The sequence below is a fragment of the Pogoniulus pusillus genome, chromosome 20, assembly GCF_015220805.1.
Source record: "Pogoniulus pusillus isolate bPogPus1 chromosome 20, bPogPus1.pri, whole genome shotgun sequence".
In the NCBI taxonomy this organism is placed as follows: Eukaryota; Metazoa; Chordata; class Aves; order Piciformes; family Lybiidae; genus Pogoniulus; species Pogoniulus pusillus.
The window spans coordinates 16754849-16771718 of NC_087283.1; the positions used below are offsets into that span (position 1 = coordinate 16754849).

The 16870-nt window shown below is 39.2% G+C and overlaps 1 protein-coding gene across 1 annotated transcript in view; it reads right to left on the bottom strand.

Moving 5' to 3' along the window:
• Nucleotides 1-2860: 2860 nt before the first annotated feature.
• TOX3 (TOX high mobility group box family member 3) overlaps nucleotides 2861-16870 on the bottom strand; it is a 73261-nt gene continuing 59251 nt past the window's right edge. Inside the window, 4 exon segments of the mRNA XM_064160370.1 lie at nucleotides 2861-4710; nucleotides 6838-6918; nucleotides 8205-8432; nucleotides 9683-9952. Of these exon segments, the coding sequence (XP_064016440.1) occupies nucleotides 3973-4710; nucleotides 6838-6918; nucleotides 8205-8432; nucleotides 9683-9952 (1317 nt within the window). The 3' untranslated portion in view covers nucleotides 2861-3972.

A 16870-nucleotide genomic window follows, 5' to 3' on the forward strand; every position in this document is an offset into this window, starting at 1 on the left:
TTGTATCTGACTGTATCTCTGGCAGTTTCAATGATATAAATTTAAAACTACAGTATATTTTGTTAAACGAAGCCCTGCAACGATCTTGTTTTACTTCCATCCACTTAGCCTATTAATGCAGGCTAACGCTGCGTGTTCTCGTGGCAGCAAAACCTAAAGGGTACCAGGAGACTACAGTGATAGATTACATGTACATGCTGTGTCATATCCAATTAACTCAAATTGACTGTGTACTGCATTATGCTGTTAGTGCATGGAAGATCAATAAATATGGAGAAAATCCAACGAGGCACTCTCCATTCCCATCCAATTCTAGTAGGTCTGAGACAGATCATGCTTCTATGATGTGTGTGCTGCTGCTGAAGAGGGCAGGTGGTGCATAGACACCATTCAAACTTGGCCTATTCAATCTAAACTCCTCTAACTCGCCATTCATGCATAGCAAAACACCATCTGGTCCTATTTTGCCTCCAGCAATCACAGCTGACCAAAAACGATAATAACAGCTGTTGCAAAACAAAAGCCAAACAAAGGGGGGAGGGAAAGGTTAGAATGAAGTCCAGTGATGCAAAATACTCCGTGAAGTGAGAAATGGAAAAGGAGCCATTCAAATAGCCAATCCCCATTGAACAGAGTCAGTGCAAGACTTCTGGTTAAACCTGAGATATTTAATCCATCTGTTCTGCAAACCACAATGGTCAGGTGATAATATAAAATTGAGATTATGTTGCATAGAGGTATTTAAAGGCTTTGTTCTCCAAGTTAGAAACTAATGACCCTGTGTCAGCTAAAAATTAAACCTCCTTATGTTCTTTCATCATGTGTCAACCTGGGTTAATGTGAAAGTAGAATGTGGTTAACTGGGGTGATAAAGCATCTGAAACCTTGGGAAAAGAAGGGAGCAGTTAAGTGCTTGTAAATGATAGGAAGAAAAACATTCTTTAAACCGTGAACAAAACTGAAATCATAAGGATATTTTTTCCTGTGTAAGATGCATATTAAGCAATTTAAATTAACAGTTTTATTTATGACCTACGATAGCAAAGTTATTCACTTAGACTTAGGGAATACGAACACCAACTTGCACAGTTTGAAACACAAGATGTTCTGCAATATGCTATTGTGGGTAATGTAAAATATAATTTGGTAGCAAGCAGCAGGATGCTCCAGTTTTTCAAGATTCAAATTTTGACACTGAAAATATACAGGTCCTGCTTGATGACTACTCTTTTTTTTTTTTTTTTTTTTTTTTTAGCTGCAGTAATTAAAACTATTTTTTTCCTGGAATTGACCATCAGTAGTTCAGCAGCTCTTAATCAAATGTGGTAAAACCCTGGATTTATGAAACCATTTAATGAGTGTAATAACACCTGCTTCTCGGTGCAAATAGTTGAAAACAGACTTCAGTTGTAATTAACTCTTATCACTAGTGACATTTTTCCAACGATACTTCATAGGTCTTCAAAATGACAATTACAGAACTAATACACAATTACTGTCACATGCAGTTTAGCAATTATTGCTGAAGACATTTGTCGAAAGGTTTCAAAATGACTATAAAATGGTTCCCTTTGTTATGTAACATTGGTTAAAACCGACACACACAAGAATCTCTCCCAACCAGCCTCTGCTGTGCCATTTCTAATGCAAGCAGGCTTCTTTGCACTTGGAATAAACATCCTCCATCCAAGACATTATTAGACATCATACTAAGGCTATTAGGAGCATGGGTAGCTGTCAACTAGCACCTCTTATGAAAAGCTTCAATTTATACAGGATTTTTTCTGCTCCAAGAAATCTATAAATTTATAATTAGAATCTCTTGCTGTTCAATATTTGTACATAATAAACAGAGTACCTGAGGATGATGAAATATTGAAAGCTAATTCATTATTAATAAACTCACAGAGTATAGTACCTCTTCCCTCAAGTCTGGCTGCAACTTTTTTGGGATCTATATTCCATTATTTTTCAGTTGTGGTCTGAGCATGGTAGCCATGGACACTGCCTGAAACAGGATTAGGATTCGGCTCAGGTTTGACACTTGCTGGTTTTAATTTTCATTTTATCATAAGCAGTTTAAGATTGTTGCCAGTGGTAATTTGCAATTTTTATCAAGACCTCTTCATTATAGCTTCTGACAGGACAGATGCTGTAATTAATCATGCAAGACAACTGGGGATAGTGGTCACACCGCACTTTCAGCACAGATATCGCAGGCAAAGAAGAAAAGAAAGGATTTCTCCTCTCTGACCAGACTAAAAATATCTGAAAAGCACTAATAACCTGACAACACACTGCATGTGAACGTTTCCAAGTCTTTCATATGAAATATCTGCCTTCTCCATCCCCCTCCCTACCATGGCTTAGCTTCTACCGTAAACCAAAAGTCAGACAACTCAGGATTAGCCCAAGTTAGGGCTGAGGGCTTACAGACAGGAAGACCACAGCAATAGCTGCGTTTACACCTGCAAACTCAAACACACAAAGAAACCAGCAACTTGTGCTTATTTGCATCTCTGAGCAGTACTGCTCAGAGACAGATTTGCTGTCCTGCTTCTGCACATAAATGTAACACAGAGTAGCAAAAAGGCGGTGCAAATACCACCTGCTTTCTCTCTCTGGACAAACCTCAAGAAGCTGTGCATGACTTCAGCAGCACATCTCAATGGATACAAGAGCTGATCACATTTGTGGTTCCAATCGGTACCTCTTCACCCAGTATGTTTCATAAAATCCCAAACCCACATTTTTCTAGAAAGCACTTGCAGAAGGAAACATTGCTGGTTTTCTATCAAAGACTTCTGGCTCATCAGTTTTACTGAAATGTGTTTATTCTATAGCAAGATAAAAGCATTTATTTTAGATAAGCAAAATACAAACAACTTAATCGCTGCTATCGTAACTCATAAAAAAGTATAAAACAGCATAAAAACACAATAAGCAATGTAGCAATTAATAATTCATGTTACCAGTGTTTACATTAAAGCCTCGTTTATGAAAACTTTACAACACATGATATGAAAACTTACAACTTTTAAAGAAAATATTTACATTGATTATTCGGTTGTGGAGCTTCCTTTAAATATTCTACCGGTTTTACAGTGTATTAAAAACTCTTGCATTTTTCATCTTAGCTTTCTGTAGTAACAGTTTTGTTTAAGTGCATTTCCCTTTTAAAAATACAGTGTATTAAATCTGAAACTCATCACTTCGACACAGAATATAATATTCACATTTGTTCTGTAACTGGAATTAACATAAGAGGGTAAACGTCAATATATATTTTCTTACAAACTATGGCAGGTTCACTTGGAGAAATGAAGTGAAAGGTTGGGTCAAACATTGAAGTTCAGTTACTTGCATTTGTTTTTTCTGAAGACATTGAGAGGAGGAAAAAAAGATGAAGAGCTTTGGCAAAAATCTGTGATTTACTCTATTTCTGTCGTGACAAAAAATGCCATCAACTCATGTCATACCAGTATGATTGTATGAAATCCAATCATCACTTTACAGGTAGTTACAACTGTGCTTTAAGGGCTTCATGAGTTCATACTGCCTTGAAGTGCATTATTCGCTTTTAGAGAAAGAAGGGTTGTATCATAGAACTCTGAAAGGCCATTTTGCATTCATAAGGTCCAGGTACTTACTAGGCCATCTGATTCACATATTGTAGGTAAAGCTTAAATAAATTAAAAAGGCATCACATGAAAAAGAGCACAGCTTTAGTGTTTTGTTTTTGCTTTTGTTTGTTTTAAATATTTTTAAACAAAATGATTTATAGTCAGCTAAAAGATGATACACAGCTACATTGTAGTTCGTTATTGCCTATCTAATAGACACTTTAGAGGATCATTTGATCTGTTATGCATCCCTGCATAACTACCATCGACAATTTACAGTTTTCAGCCATATATGGTTTACTCCTACCCCCTCCACCAACACAAAACCATGTTGCAAGATCATTTATCTTCAGAAAATACTGACCTGTGATAATACTTGAGTCTGTGTCTGAGATTGTATTTGCGACTGGTGCTGCTGAGGTGCAGGCTGTGGGCTCCCAATGGCAGGAATGGGAGAAGTGATCTGAGAGGCTACCGGAGAATGCTGCTGAGGAGAAGGCTGTGACTGGTGTTGCATATGCTGCATTTGCTGCTGCTGCATTTGTTGAAGCTGTATCTGCTGCAGTTGCTGCTGCATTTGCTGTTGATTAATTTGCTGCTGAAGATGCTGCTGCTGCTGCAAATGTTGTTGCATGTGGTGCTGGAAATGCTGCTGTTGCATTTGCTGTTGTATTTGCTGATGCATTTGATGCTGATGTATTTGCTGCTGTTGCATCTGCTGTATCTGTTGCTGCTGGAGCTGCTGTATCTGGTGCTGCTGGCTTTGCATGGAGGGACTGACTTGAGACGAAGATGGTGGTGCCACCATATTTGTTCCCATAGAGCTTATCAGTGGAGCTGCAATGTTTGATGGCATGTTTGGTGCAACAGTAACAGAAGCTACAATCTGGTTCATTGGCAGTCTCATGGTTAAAGGCTTTGGAGCAATTGCTCTGGGAAGGGACTGTTGAAGAGTTTGAGGAGATGCTGACACTGTTGTGTGTTGAGAAAGGGAAGTATTCAGAATAAGGGAGGAAGACAAATTTGTGGATGCCAGCGTTTGCTGAACAGAACGAATTGTCTGGGCCTCAGCAGACTCTGCAGCAGCCTGTGTTTGGAAAAGAAATTCATTGTAATTTATAACAGCAAAACCAGTTACTGTCTACTTGGAAATGAAAATCACAGCCACTCAGGGAGACTTTTTCATCTTTTGTTTTTTATCAGAAAGGATCAGCAGTCTGAAAAAGATCACTGATCCACCAACCCATTACATCACCTCTTCATCTGTCTCTGTATGTGGTACTTCCACTTCTTACTTGAACAAACAACTAACCCATGCCCTTGTTCAACACCAGGAAGTCACAGATGTCACATACTTTTTGTGGCTGAAAGAGCTAAAACCAGCCCAACGCTTTCTATATTTGTATGTTTTCCAAAACCCCCTGTGCTTCAGGACACAAATCTGAGCAAAAGCATAATTCCCCCACACCACTTATCGTGGCACAAGTGGCATATAAACAATTAAGCTTCTTAACCTTCTTTTTAATTTGCTTGTTCTTTGCATCTAAGGCATCAAGACATAAAAAGGTCCAAGGGAACATTGCCAAGGTATCCAGCAGAACACACCAGAAGGGGTACAGTTACATCAGCAGGGTGCCACGTTTAGGCAATTCTGTCTACTTCCAGTGTCCTGGAAGTTTCTAGTTTGACATGCTGTCCAAAGAGGCCTACTGCAATAAAGGAGGTGTTCTGCTGCCTTTGAAGGCATAGTTTTATAAGGTATATTTAAAAGTACTGTGCATGTTTAAATTAAATGTATTTAAGCACCAAGGGTAGGATTAATTTCTCATAGTTTTACACATCTGCATTATACACAACATACAGAATCCTTGCCTAGAATCCCTATATAAAGAAAGCAGAGGGGAAAAAGTCTCTCCCAGCACAATTAATTCATGTTTTAGATGTCTACCTCAGAATGTGTTAACTGTGCTTCAGAGGTGTCTATTCCACCCCTACTCTCAGCAGTCCTCTTGGATGAAAAAGCTACAGCAAAGAGGACTAAATTAGAGGAGACTAAATGAATTAGACTAAGAAGTGTAATTTCCACTTGCAGTCACCCCACAAGTTACTCAGCATCCCAGGTCTCATGATTTTTGGAGAAAATATGATTTCTGATGTTTCTGAAAAGGGAACTTATGATTAACAATTTCCTCAAAGGTATTTACAATTCCACCTGCCATTGATGTTAGCACTGTGATACTGAATGCTTTGAAAATAAGTCCTAGAGACAAAACAAAACAAAGCTCCTCAACGCGAGGCAGAGAAATCTTCCAGCTTTTCTGCACTGTATCTGCTGCTGTGTATTTATTAATTAATTAAAATACACAGCAACCTTCTGTGTGATTACTAATGCTCTGCATTCAAACATTCAAGCAACTACTCCCAGGAATTAGATATCATTATTTTCTTCTGTTGCTTCCTTCTGAATGAAGGTATTTTTGTAATTTACCTTTATCAAATATTATTTGAGAAAGAAACACTTTGATTAATTTTTACCCGTATTTTAGATGTCCATAAGCATACTTCTATTTATGACATTCAGATGCAATACCAGATCTACAACCTGTATAGTGCTGCCAATGAGAAAGGTAAATTCCCAAGTGAGGCAGCAGAGCTTTTTTTTCTTCCCAAGTTTTATTTTAACTCAGGGATCTGCTAAAATACTGCATGTGGCTTACTGCCAGATAGTCCATTTGTAAGTGCTGCCCAAATTCAGAGCCATCTTCCATTTTTATCTCCCCCCTCACCTGCAAGAAATACTTAAGCTTTGCTCTCCATCTCTACACAAAGTAAGTCTGTCTTTTGAGAAGTAGCACTTAAGGAAAAACAAAACTCAGCAAATAGATTGCAAATGTGAATGTCAAAAGGTCAGAATATTTTTCCATGACTGAATTTTACTTTTGTAGTGAAGTGCACTATTTTACTTCCATAGTTAAAACAAGATGTACATTTGCGAAGTTATTGCTTGGCAATCACTGTTGTGCCATTAGAGATGATTTTTTGTGTGTGTGTGTGTGCAGAGACCATGCAGATTTCAAGCAGCAGCACAGGATCTTCTAGAGCTGTATTACAGGATTCTACTTTATCTGGTGTAACACCACACCTCTACCCCCAGTATTTAAACACTGTTGCCGAGAGTTAACTTGAATTACACCAAAGGCATTTTTAGGCTTACCTTAGAAACTAGGCTTGCTCTATAGGCAGCAAGTGCCTTCAGGTATTCTTTTTTGGCAGCTTCAGTTTTCCTTTTATATACCTATTAAAAGACACCACAACTTGACCAACTTCAATTATTAGGAAGTTTTTTGCCAGAATGCTCTCAAAATCACTTGCTAAGAAACAGAAGACAATGTCTGAAAACACTCTACCATTAGATGTGCTTTTTCTTCCTTGATAGGTCTAAATATTCTTGCAGGTGCTTACAGACTTTGAAGTCTACTTACTGATCTTGGAGGACAATTTATCTTGATTTACTGTGGATAAAAAAAGCTGCTAGAGCAGCCAAGTGTTTGACAAGAGTACCTATGCACACTTTACCTCCCAAGGAAGTAATGTTTTAATTGCCCTAAGCACTGGAGATATTGTAATACCGTATACATCGGACCCTAAAAAGTACCTGCAGTGGTATAAAACAGGGAAAAAAACCAACCATGCAATTGCAATTTAAAAACAAAACAAAACACTCAAAACAGTGGTTCCTCGAGCTTGGACAATTTGCTTTCCCCAGAGCCAGTATGAGAGAGTCCCACTGAGTTAGATAAGAACAGTACAGCATTAAAAAATAGAAATTAATTTGTATTTTTAGTTATCATAGAAGTTCACCTTTAAATCAAGTTCACCATCTGTTAGATCAGAATAAAAGTTTCCAAATGTAATTCATATAAAATATCAATTTCTATCTTGCCAGAAGGTGTCCTATACCGGAATCTCTTTCTTCCATCACAGCTTCCGTTAACTGCTACTGGGAGCTGCATGGAGCATCAACAGGCAAACAGCCTCAAATGATTTTTTTTTCCCCTTCCATCAATGTGTAGGAGTTACATGTGCATGCAAAGAAGAACAAAACATTCTGTACCAAGTTTGAGCTGGAGATAACATTTCACACATGACATTGTAATGCAGCACAGAGGACTGGCTTCAAAGGTTGGAAATCGACAGGCTTTGTAACAAATTCATAAAGCAGATCAAAGAAAAATGGTAAATGTGCTGTACCTTCCCCTTTCCTCTCCTACCTTCTGATTAATAGGAAACAAGAGCTTTGAGATAGGAATCATCAAAAGATGGTCTTAACAGGACTCTAGGACAACATCACCTGAGCTGTTTTCAAACTGCCCTTCAAAATTCGAAGACAAATCCAACCCTTTATTACTACCTACTGGCTCTTAGAACAAAATGCTTTTTAGATGCCAAGGCTTCGGCAAGTTTGAAAACAAGTGTAGCTCTACGGAGCAGCATAGACCTGTCAGCACAGAGCTAGGAGGGTTTTTTCACAAGGATTACTATTTTAGTTCTTGTGAGACAACCCTGCATTGACTTTTTTACCTGTTTTTGTTCCTCTCCTAAACTGTCCCACATAGATGCCACTATTTTTGAAACGTCTCCAAATGTAGCGTTCGGGTTCTGCCCTTTAATTGCAGCTTGCGTATCCCTGAAGAAAAGGGCATATGCTGACACTGGCTTTTGTGGCTCATTGGGATCTTTCTTTTTCTTCTTCTTTGGAGTCTTGGGCTTCTTGCCAGAATCTGGGGCAGCTCTTTTTTCTCCAGTAGCCTAAGAAACAGTCATAACAAGAACAGTCAAATGTATGTATGAAATAAGTCAGATTACTTCTGAAAAAATACTAAGAGTAGCTAATAATATACAGTTAAAGCTACTATGTATGCAACATTTTGCAGTCTTGTTTGCAAGGCTTTCTCCTTATCAAACAGTACTTAGTCTGACCTTAATTTCATCAGATCCACTGGCACTTAAACGCATGAATAGTTACTGCTTGTTATAAGCATGTCTGAGAGCGCCAAATCTTATAAGCCTGACCTGAAAATGTACACCCCACAAAGCTAATTTGTATTTTAAAAGTTGACATTTTTTCTATAGCACACTTTGGACAGGCAATCTGTGTTTTTCCATTAAAATGTCATTGCAACAGTAGAAACTCCGAAGATGAGCTTGGAGGCATTTCCTGATTCCCAGACTCAGACTGTGACTTAGGGATGGGGTACAGATTGAAAAGCCCACTCTTCTGGTACAGAAAGGTAGCAGCTCTGTGGCTTCTTATCTACCTGCAGTGGACACCCACTGTGCCCACCACTCACCTCCATGGCTCCTCACACAGGGCCAGGTGCACTGCTCTATCTACCTGTTGCCTCTGGGGTGGAGACTCCCAGAGCAGCACACACAGGATTACAGGTAACTGGTGCCTGTGTGCACCTCGTGCCCTGTACTCTCTTTCATCAAGCTAGGCACAGACTATGGCACCAAGTCATTTTACTTAGATATAAGGATCCTGTACAAAGACCTTTCCATAGGCACCATTTCCATTGACGAAGTCAGAAAACCTTTCATAGAACAGTTGAAATTAGACCTTTTAAATATGGTGCTATACTAACATCTGTGCTTTGTTGACAGTATTTTCCTTTTATAACAAGTTTATTTAAAACAAACTATAAATTAACTAAACTTTCAGTTGGAAGCTTAGATTCCTACCTAATGCATCTACATTTTATATGACTCCAGAGAATATCAAAATGACAAAACTGTCCAAAGCTGATGAGTTAAGAGAGTCACCAGTTCTATAAAATCTGGAACAAATTATGTATGTATTAAACCAAGTATGGATATATATTCTTACATTTAGGATTGTGGGGGTACTGTAGAAACATCTTAAGAAGCTACACAGCTACTGAATCATACTCCATTTGTATTTTATATGACCACACTGCAACTGAGTTGCTGCTGCAACATCCGTGGAAATACAGCAAAGAGACATAAAGCTACTCACTAGAGTGCACAGAACGACTTACTCTGTTTGATTCATCTGCATCTTCTTCATTTATAGAGCTGGATGGGGAAGGAGTGGCTGATTTACTTGCAGGAGGGGAGGGAGAAGTGTGTGGCAAATTAGTGCCTCCTAAATTTAGCCCCAGCTGTGCACTTAGCTGAGACTGGTTAATGGTGGTTAGCTGAGAAGGAGGCATAATTCCCGAATGAACAGCATCAGTCATATGGACAATAGATCTCATGATCAGAGAGTGGTCCTGGCGATATTGGGAAACTTGTGTGTGACTCTGGTCCTAAAAGAGATTGAAACATGGTTTAGTTATTAGCTGTTACCACACAGTGTCTTCAGGCAACGTTATTTTCATAGGCTTGCAGAACTGACAGTGTCACATTGCAGGTTGTTTCTTTCCAATGAATTAATTGCATTTTTAATAAATTAAAAGCAGTAGTAGTTATCACATAACACACACCTCCCACTCCCCAATTCCAATTCTCCCACACTTTTGGGTGCAGTTTTGTGGCAGAATAAAAACTGCATCTGCCCATTCTTAAGCACCGCTTCTCTTGAAGCAGTGTGCAATCCCCACATAAACAACTGGGAAACGGCTGAGTGATGAGACAGGGAAAACACTGCAACTGAGAAGACACAAGCTGCTGTCAAACACAGAAAGTAAACAAAACTGGGGGGGAGGGGGGGAGAGGAAGGGGGAAAATATATACAGAGAGAGAAGCCTCTTCCCTTACTGACATTCAGTTATTCTTAGCTGTTACTAGTAGCAGTAGTAGGTATTAAACAATCCTGTCTAAGTGGGATTTTAAAGTAAAGAAGGCTGCCCTGCCAGGTCTCGAGCGCACACACTGCAGCGCACTGGAAAACCATTTTGAGCAATCCTTATCACTTCCAGAAATCCTTGTTCACAGAACTACACACTTTTATCTCTAATCCAACAATCAAACACGTGTGGAAGCAGCAAGCTATGTACCAATCGCTGACTTTATTTTTCTTGCACTCCATGTCTCAGAAACTCAAGTGCTTGCAAGGCTTTGTTTCTACGTTTTCTTGAGGGCAAACCACGTCGCCTTCTACATCTGCACAACACTTACCACATTTGTAAATAAAAAGCAGCGAGACCCTGAAGGCAAAGTCAATGGGAATCTGCCTAAGAACAACTCAGTTTCCTTATTTCTAACCACAGATCAATACACAATGAAGGAATATTTAAACAGAAGAGATTTTTAAAACAGTTAATAAGCAAAGAGAATAGCTCACAAACTGATTCAGCAACCTTATTGTATATAGCTGTTGTATGAGTAGACAAAAACAGGAGAAATAAACTAAGATGCTGTAAACTCTTTTGTTATTAATAAACTGCATCACAATCAGTAGCAGCTGCAATGACCCTTAATGGAGTGACAAGGAACTGGATACAAGTGCACACAGTGTTGTACCTGGATCCTAAGTACAGATGAAGTTAAACCCCCTAGCTCATGTTTCCAGATCTCCTCCTCATTCTCCCCATGCTTTCCAAACCATTGCCAACTTGGCTCATCGTGCACAACTGCATCACACTGCTTTACCTGCTTCTTTATTTTTTCCTAATATTATCAGCAAAGGAGTGCAGCTCCTTAGAGATGAATGCAACTGCCAAAAGTGGAGCACTTGACACAAAGATCAAAACATCAGATTTACTGGCTGAAATATCCATCTGATTCAGGGAACCCCCTGTGCAAATTTGTTACCGTTAACTATAGGTTCACTTTGATTGTGACTTGCAGTGGCACTGGGAAGTAATTCAAAATCTTTTGTAAAAGCAGATCACCTTCTGCATACTACTCCCTTCATTTTAGATTACAGACATTGACACATGAAGAAAATCTGTTGATAAAATGAAGGTGGAGACCATCAGAATGACCTCCTTGCATAGAAGTTAACTTTCTCCATTATTTTGCAGGCAATACTTTTTGGAGGCAGTTGCACACCTAAAAGGCTAGCTTTTGTTTCCTCTTTATTGTTACACAGTACAGGCCTTCTCAGCCTTTACTCTAAGGCAACAAACTGTGATGAAATAAGTTACAAACCATTTACTCCAAGTCTTGTCATTTTGGTTGCATCTATGATTTCACTGAGACTAAATTCTCTTGACTTGCACTGACCCAGAATCTAATTTTACACACAAGCCCATGAATTCTTAACTGTCCCTTTTTCTGACACTATTTGATGCTTGTGGGGCTTTTTTATATCCACTTAATTCCATTTTTACTTTTCTAGTATTTTCCCATTCTAGTAAGGATTCCATTTTTTTAAAGTCTAAAACCATCAGTAAAAGCTAGCAGTGGAAACAACAATATTTTGTAATTTGCTATCTAGCAGCTAGGTAATAAGACATCATATATAAAATATTTTTAATATAATTTCCAACCTTTTATCAATCTTTTGACAATGAAAATCATCTTAAACAGGAACACACATGGATGACAACCTTGAGATGTCATTCTAATCACATTACTACACAAAAACTGAGAAACTCATGTACTTAAAACAATCCACTGGCAATTTTCACAGAATGAACCAGGTTGGAAAAGAGCTTTGAGATCACCGAGTCCAAATTTTAGAGACTATCACAAGATCTTTTACATAAACTTAACCAGACGCAAAACTGATGCACAAATATGATGAGCATTCAGGATTTTTCAAACATTATACAAGAATGACAGGTCAGTTCTGATCAAAATTCATCACCTTCTCAAGTGGGCAGAATCAAGTTTTGAGTGAGCCTGATCTGCTTTACAATCCTGGATTGAAACTAGGCAAAATCTGGTGATTTTAACACCTGCCAAGGCAAAATTCAGCCTCTGGTTTTCTCAGCATGACAATCAAACAAGGACATAAAGGTGTGCAATTGAAAACCAAAAAGAAACAATCTGTATGCATCCTCTACAGACTGAAATGACTGTTTCCTTGGTTTTCCTGCATGAATGTTACACAAAGCCTAAGGTACAGACACATTTACTGAGAGGAATGCCAACCACCTCTCTGGTCTCTTTAATTTGAAACATTAGAAGAATGACAAAATACTGCCCCAAATGCTTCCCCTTCTCAAAGCAACTTTATGGTGACTGATTGTATCTATGTACATTGGCTTTCTGTCACCACTCTCTTGTACCTCTCCAATAGCACACATTACAAGGACTTTTCAGCTTTTGATGCAGAGAAGGTCTCAAAGGAGCCATAAGGGTATCTGGTCATCAAGCTATCCCACTCACAAGTATTCTGATCTATTTAGACAGGCATGCCAAAGACATCATATTTAGCCATACTGCCAAAGGACACATCTCAAGGCATATGCCACACATACAGCTTATTTCACATTGATTTGTAAAAGTATAACTTCTCAACAACTGATAAAACGTCAATTCCTCAACAGCCATGGGAAAGTAAACAACAGAGCAATGAGACTTGAAAAAAGGAATGTGTGAAATCCCCCACTTTTGTTTACACACTATTATCAAAGGTGTTTTTCAAAAAACACTGTACCTGAGCCAGCAAAACCAAAACATACCATTGAGAACTAAGGAAAAAAAATAACAGGGCAGTAAAAATAGTTTGTTCTTCTATTATCAACTCACTAAGCATCCAGGAGGACAAACAGCTAATATTTATTTGGACTGATAAATGCATCCAGCCATTATATGAAGAGACATCCTAATTTCCACTTACTCTGCATTTTGAGAATCACTTCCACATCCATGTACATGTGTAGTATTATCCTGGATTTCTACCCTGATACAATCTCTCAGAAACATTCAACATAGTATTAAAGAATAACTGGGGAAACACTTTTTAGAACATTACATGAGTAGTACCAAGGTCTTGATTAAAATCAATGTCTACAGCCTCCGACCATTTAAATAGGCAACATTTCAAGCAAAAGTCTCACTAGTTCTGTCAGGACTGAGCCCAGAGAAGTGCCTACAGGAAGATGTAGGGCTGGGATCCGACACCGCGTGAGCCAGTGTTCTAAGGGAAGGCAGAAACTCGCCAACAGAAAGAACTATGTAAAAACCCAACGTTCATGGTGATGCTCGCTGTGCTCTGGTTTCAGAAGCTGACTTAAAACATTATATATTCTGTTGCCTCAGGAATTCATCACTGTCGTGTCAATGTAACATAAGCTGATGTAATATTTTAAAGGATATATTTACATTGAAGCAAATATGGTGCAAAGAGCAAAATCCTCAGTCATCCCTGCCGGTAAATTGTTCCCTTTCCCTTTGCACAAGTCAGCATATCTCTAGAAGAAATCCTCAATACTCTTTTTCTCCACAAGTATAGATAAAAGAATCCATTAATCTACATTTTTTTAGAAGATTGGAATTCACTGCCAATTCAAACAAATCAAACTAACAGGATGCTTTTCTCGGTCAGAGACTAAATCCTTACTTAATAGAATTCAAAACAGCTGCACTTGGTACTGCCACCACTGAAGAAGTGTCCTTCCTCTCCCCTCCTCAGATACTGGCAGCAGTAATAGATCTGTCAAACTGCAGTTATCAGAAGATCCACTACAAGCAGCAGTTTCTTTTCTCTGGCAATGAGAAAACTCCCATGTTTTTCAGGAAGTCACTGTAGAAAATCAAACCTTACCTGACTTAATTCTTGAAGGCTACAACAAACAGTAAATATCAGATCTAAAAGATCATTTGGTGTCACAAGGCTTATGCACATTCTGCTGCCTGAAGAATTTCCCATTACACTGCAAATTACTCTTTTCTGTTCACACAGAGTACATAAACAGAGCATGGACAAGAAGAGAAATGAAATATAAACCAAAACCAGCAAATATGAGTGCTCACCAACTTATTCCTCAAAATGAAGCAACTATCTCCTTCTGTTCTGGCAATCCCAGAGGCCTGAGAAATCAATTTCCTGCTTTAAGACAAGATTTTCTTATACAGCTGCACCTTCAAGCTAGTTTCACATGTTTATTGTAATCTTTCTGATTTACCATCCCTTGCTTTTTCTAAGGGGTTTCTTTGCAACCACATTAGCAGTTCCTCATCCTCTCCTGTGCAGTGCAGACCTTCCTTCAGAATAGACAGCATGACATGGTACAGGGGGTGGTTAAGAGTGCCAAGAGACAACCAAACCACACGTTAAAAACAATTCTTCTGTGGAACCACATTTGAGGATTAGGCAGTAGGAGCAGATCAATAACAGGCAGTGCAGAACCACCTCAGATATGTGATTCGAAACAAGCAATGTGCCCAACTGCTCTGGGTACTTTGCAGACCAACACTCTTCTGGGTCCCATGACCAGGCACCTCTGCAACACTGCTCTGTGGCCCCTACTGGTACCAGCTCGTTCACAGCATGCTCAGCTACCTCTATCCAAATGCTGCATTTCATGGTGAAGAAACACTAAAAGCTCACAGCTAGGCCAAAATCACACAACTGCCCATCAAAGAGACAAAAACTTTTCTCTCAAGCGCTTAAAATTTCTCACCCAGGATGTCTCCACACCCTAACATGGGAGTGTTTGCTGTTTGGGAAGGTTGTTCTTATCCATTTACTTTCCCTATGATCCCATAGGTTCCTTAGGCAGTCCCCTAAATGGGATGAAGGAGTAATGTTTCTGGGTTGTCTCAGTTGCTATTGAATCCTTCTGCCCTGGAAAGGCTCCTGCTCTTGCAGACTGATGGTTCCATAGGCCTGCTATCGCCCTCCAACCTATCCACAGTGGCTGATCTGATGATTTAGTATCACTTATTTCACAACTTCTTTACAATTTCATTTTTACACCCTTTTGTAAAAGCTCTCTTCTCTCCAGACATCTACCATACTTGAAAGCACTTTGAATCACACTTCTTTTGGACAAGGTACACAACAGCATGATCATAATACATGTGTGACTCAGATGACATATCTCAACTCTGATCTGATGAATCTGTTGGCATGAGGAGCTTCTCTCCAAATTAGCAGTACAACCTTAGGTCCGCTGAATGCAAATGGCAAAGGCACATTGCAAACAAACATTGGATAGCTGAAATTAAGTCCCAGAATGTCAGATAAATGCTGTTAGCAGTTTTGTTACAATCTCTGTGACTTCAGGTGCATCAGCTACCAAATCAAAGGTAGACTTCAAAGGTCCTTGTTATGCAGTATGCAACATGGGCTGAGACTGGAAGGGAGCATGACAACTAACAAATCGTATCAAAGGTAACAAAAACTGCACAAGGAACTGGGTAGGGACAACTTGGTGGTTACATGGCACTTGTTTAAGAACTGCTACGTGTGTTGGTAGGCTATGTTCTGAGGGTAGGGACTTTTATTGGGGTTTGGATGGTGTTTGGGTTTTCTTTGCTGTTTTGTAAAACCAATCAGAAAAGTAGGTCTTCTGTGTTATCAGACAGTATTTTTTTCCCAGCTACCTGACAACATAGAATAATTTTAAATACCACAGAGACTTAGAATTTAGAACCTGAAGTGGAAGCTGGACACTGGGTAAGCTGTCCAAGAAGAAACACAGATGGTAACAGCAGAGAAGAATGGGAATTTCAAAGGAAGCTCTCACATGACCCAAGAACACAAGTGGCTGAACACAACAAAGCCTTTGTCAGGTGCAACATATCCAGACTAGGTACAGCATCTTGCCTTATTGATTGGCTTAAGAAGCAGCACCTGATTTCAGAGTATAAACTCAGGAGACAACATTTTAAAGCCATGGGTCAGGCTTAACGTAAGCTGATGTCCTTGGTCACACATACTCATGGTTCCTCCTGAGCTCAGTTCTTAGGAATACCAGAGATTCAGCTTCCACTCCAAATCCTGACAGCTTTCCCAGTGGGGTGAATCATTTTCCACATACCTATATGGCACAGTATTTCTGGAGCTGATGGATCTGAGTCAGATATTATTAATACAGAAAAATCAGTGTAAATTTTCCCCTCAGGATGTTCTGCCAACGTCTTTCTCTTCTTTTATGCAGAAGCCCCTCATGCTTCACAATAGGCAGTAAGCTAGTTGCATCACTTCAATTATTATATCCTTTAGCACCATCAGTACCTGCAATTCTGTCATTGGCAACTGCTGCCACTTTGTGTCCTATGGACAAGTCCTTCCTCACAGTTACTATGAATTGTCTAGTTTTGAACAGGGCACCAGAATACGTTTTCCTTCTCCAACCATAGCAGCTCATTAACAGATGGCCCAT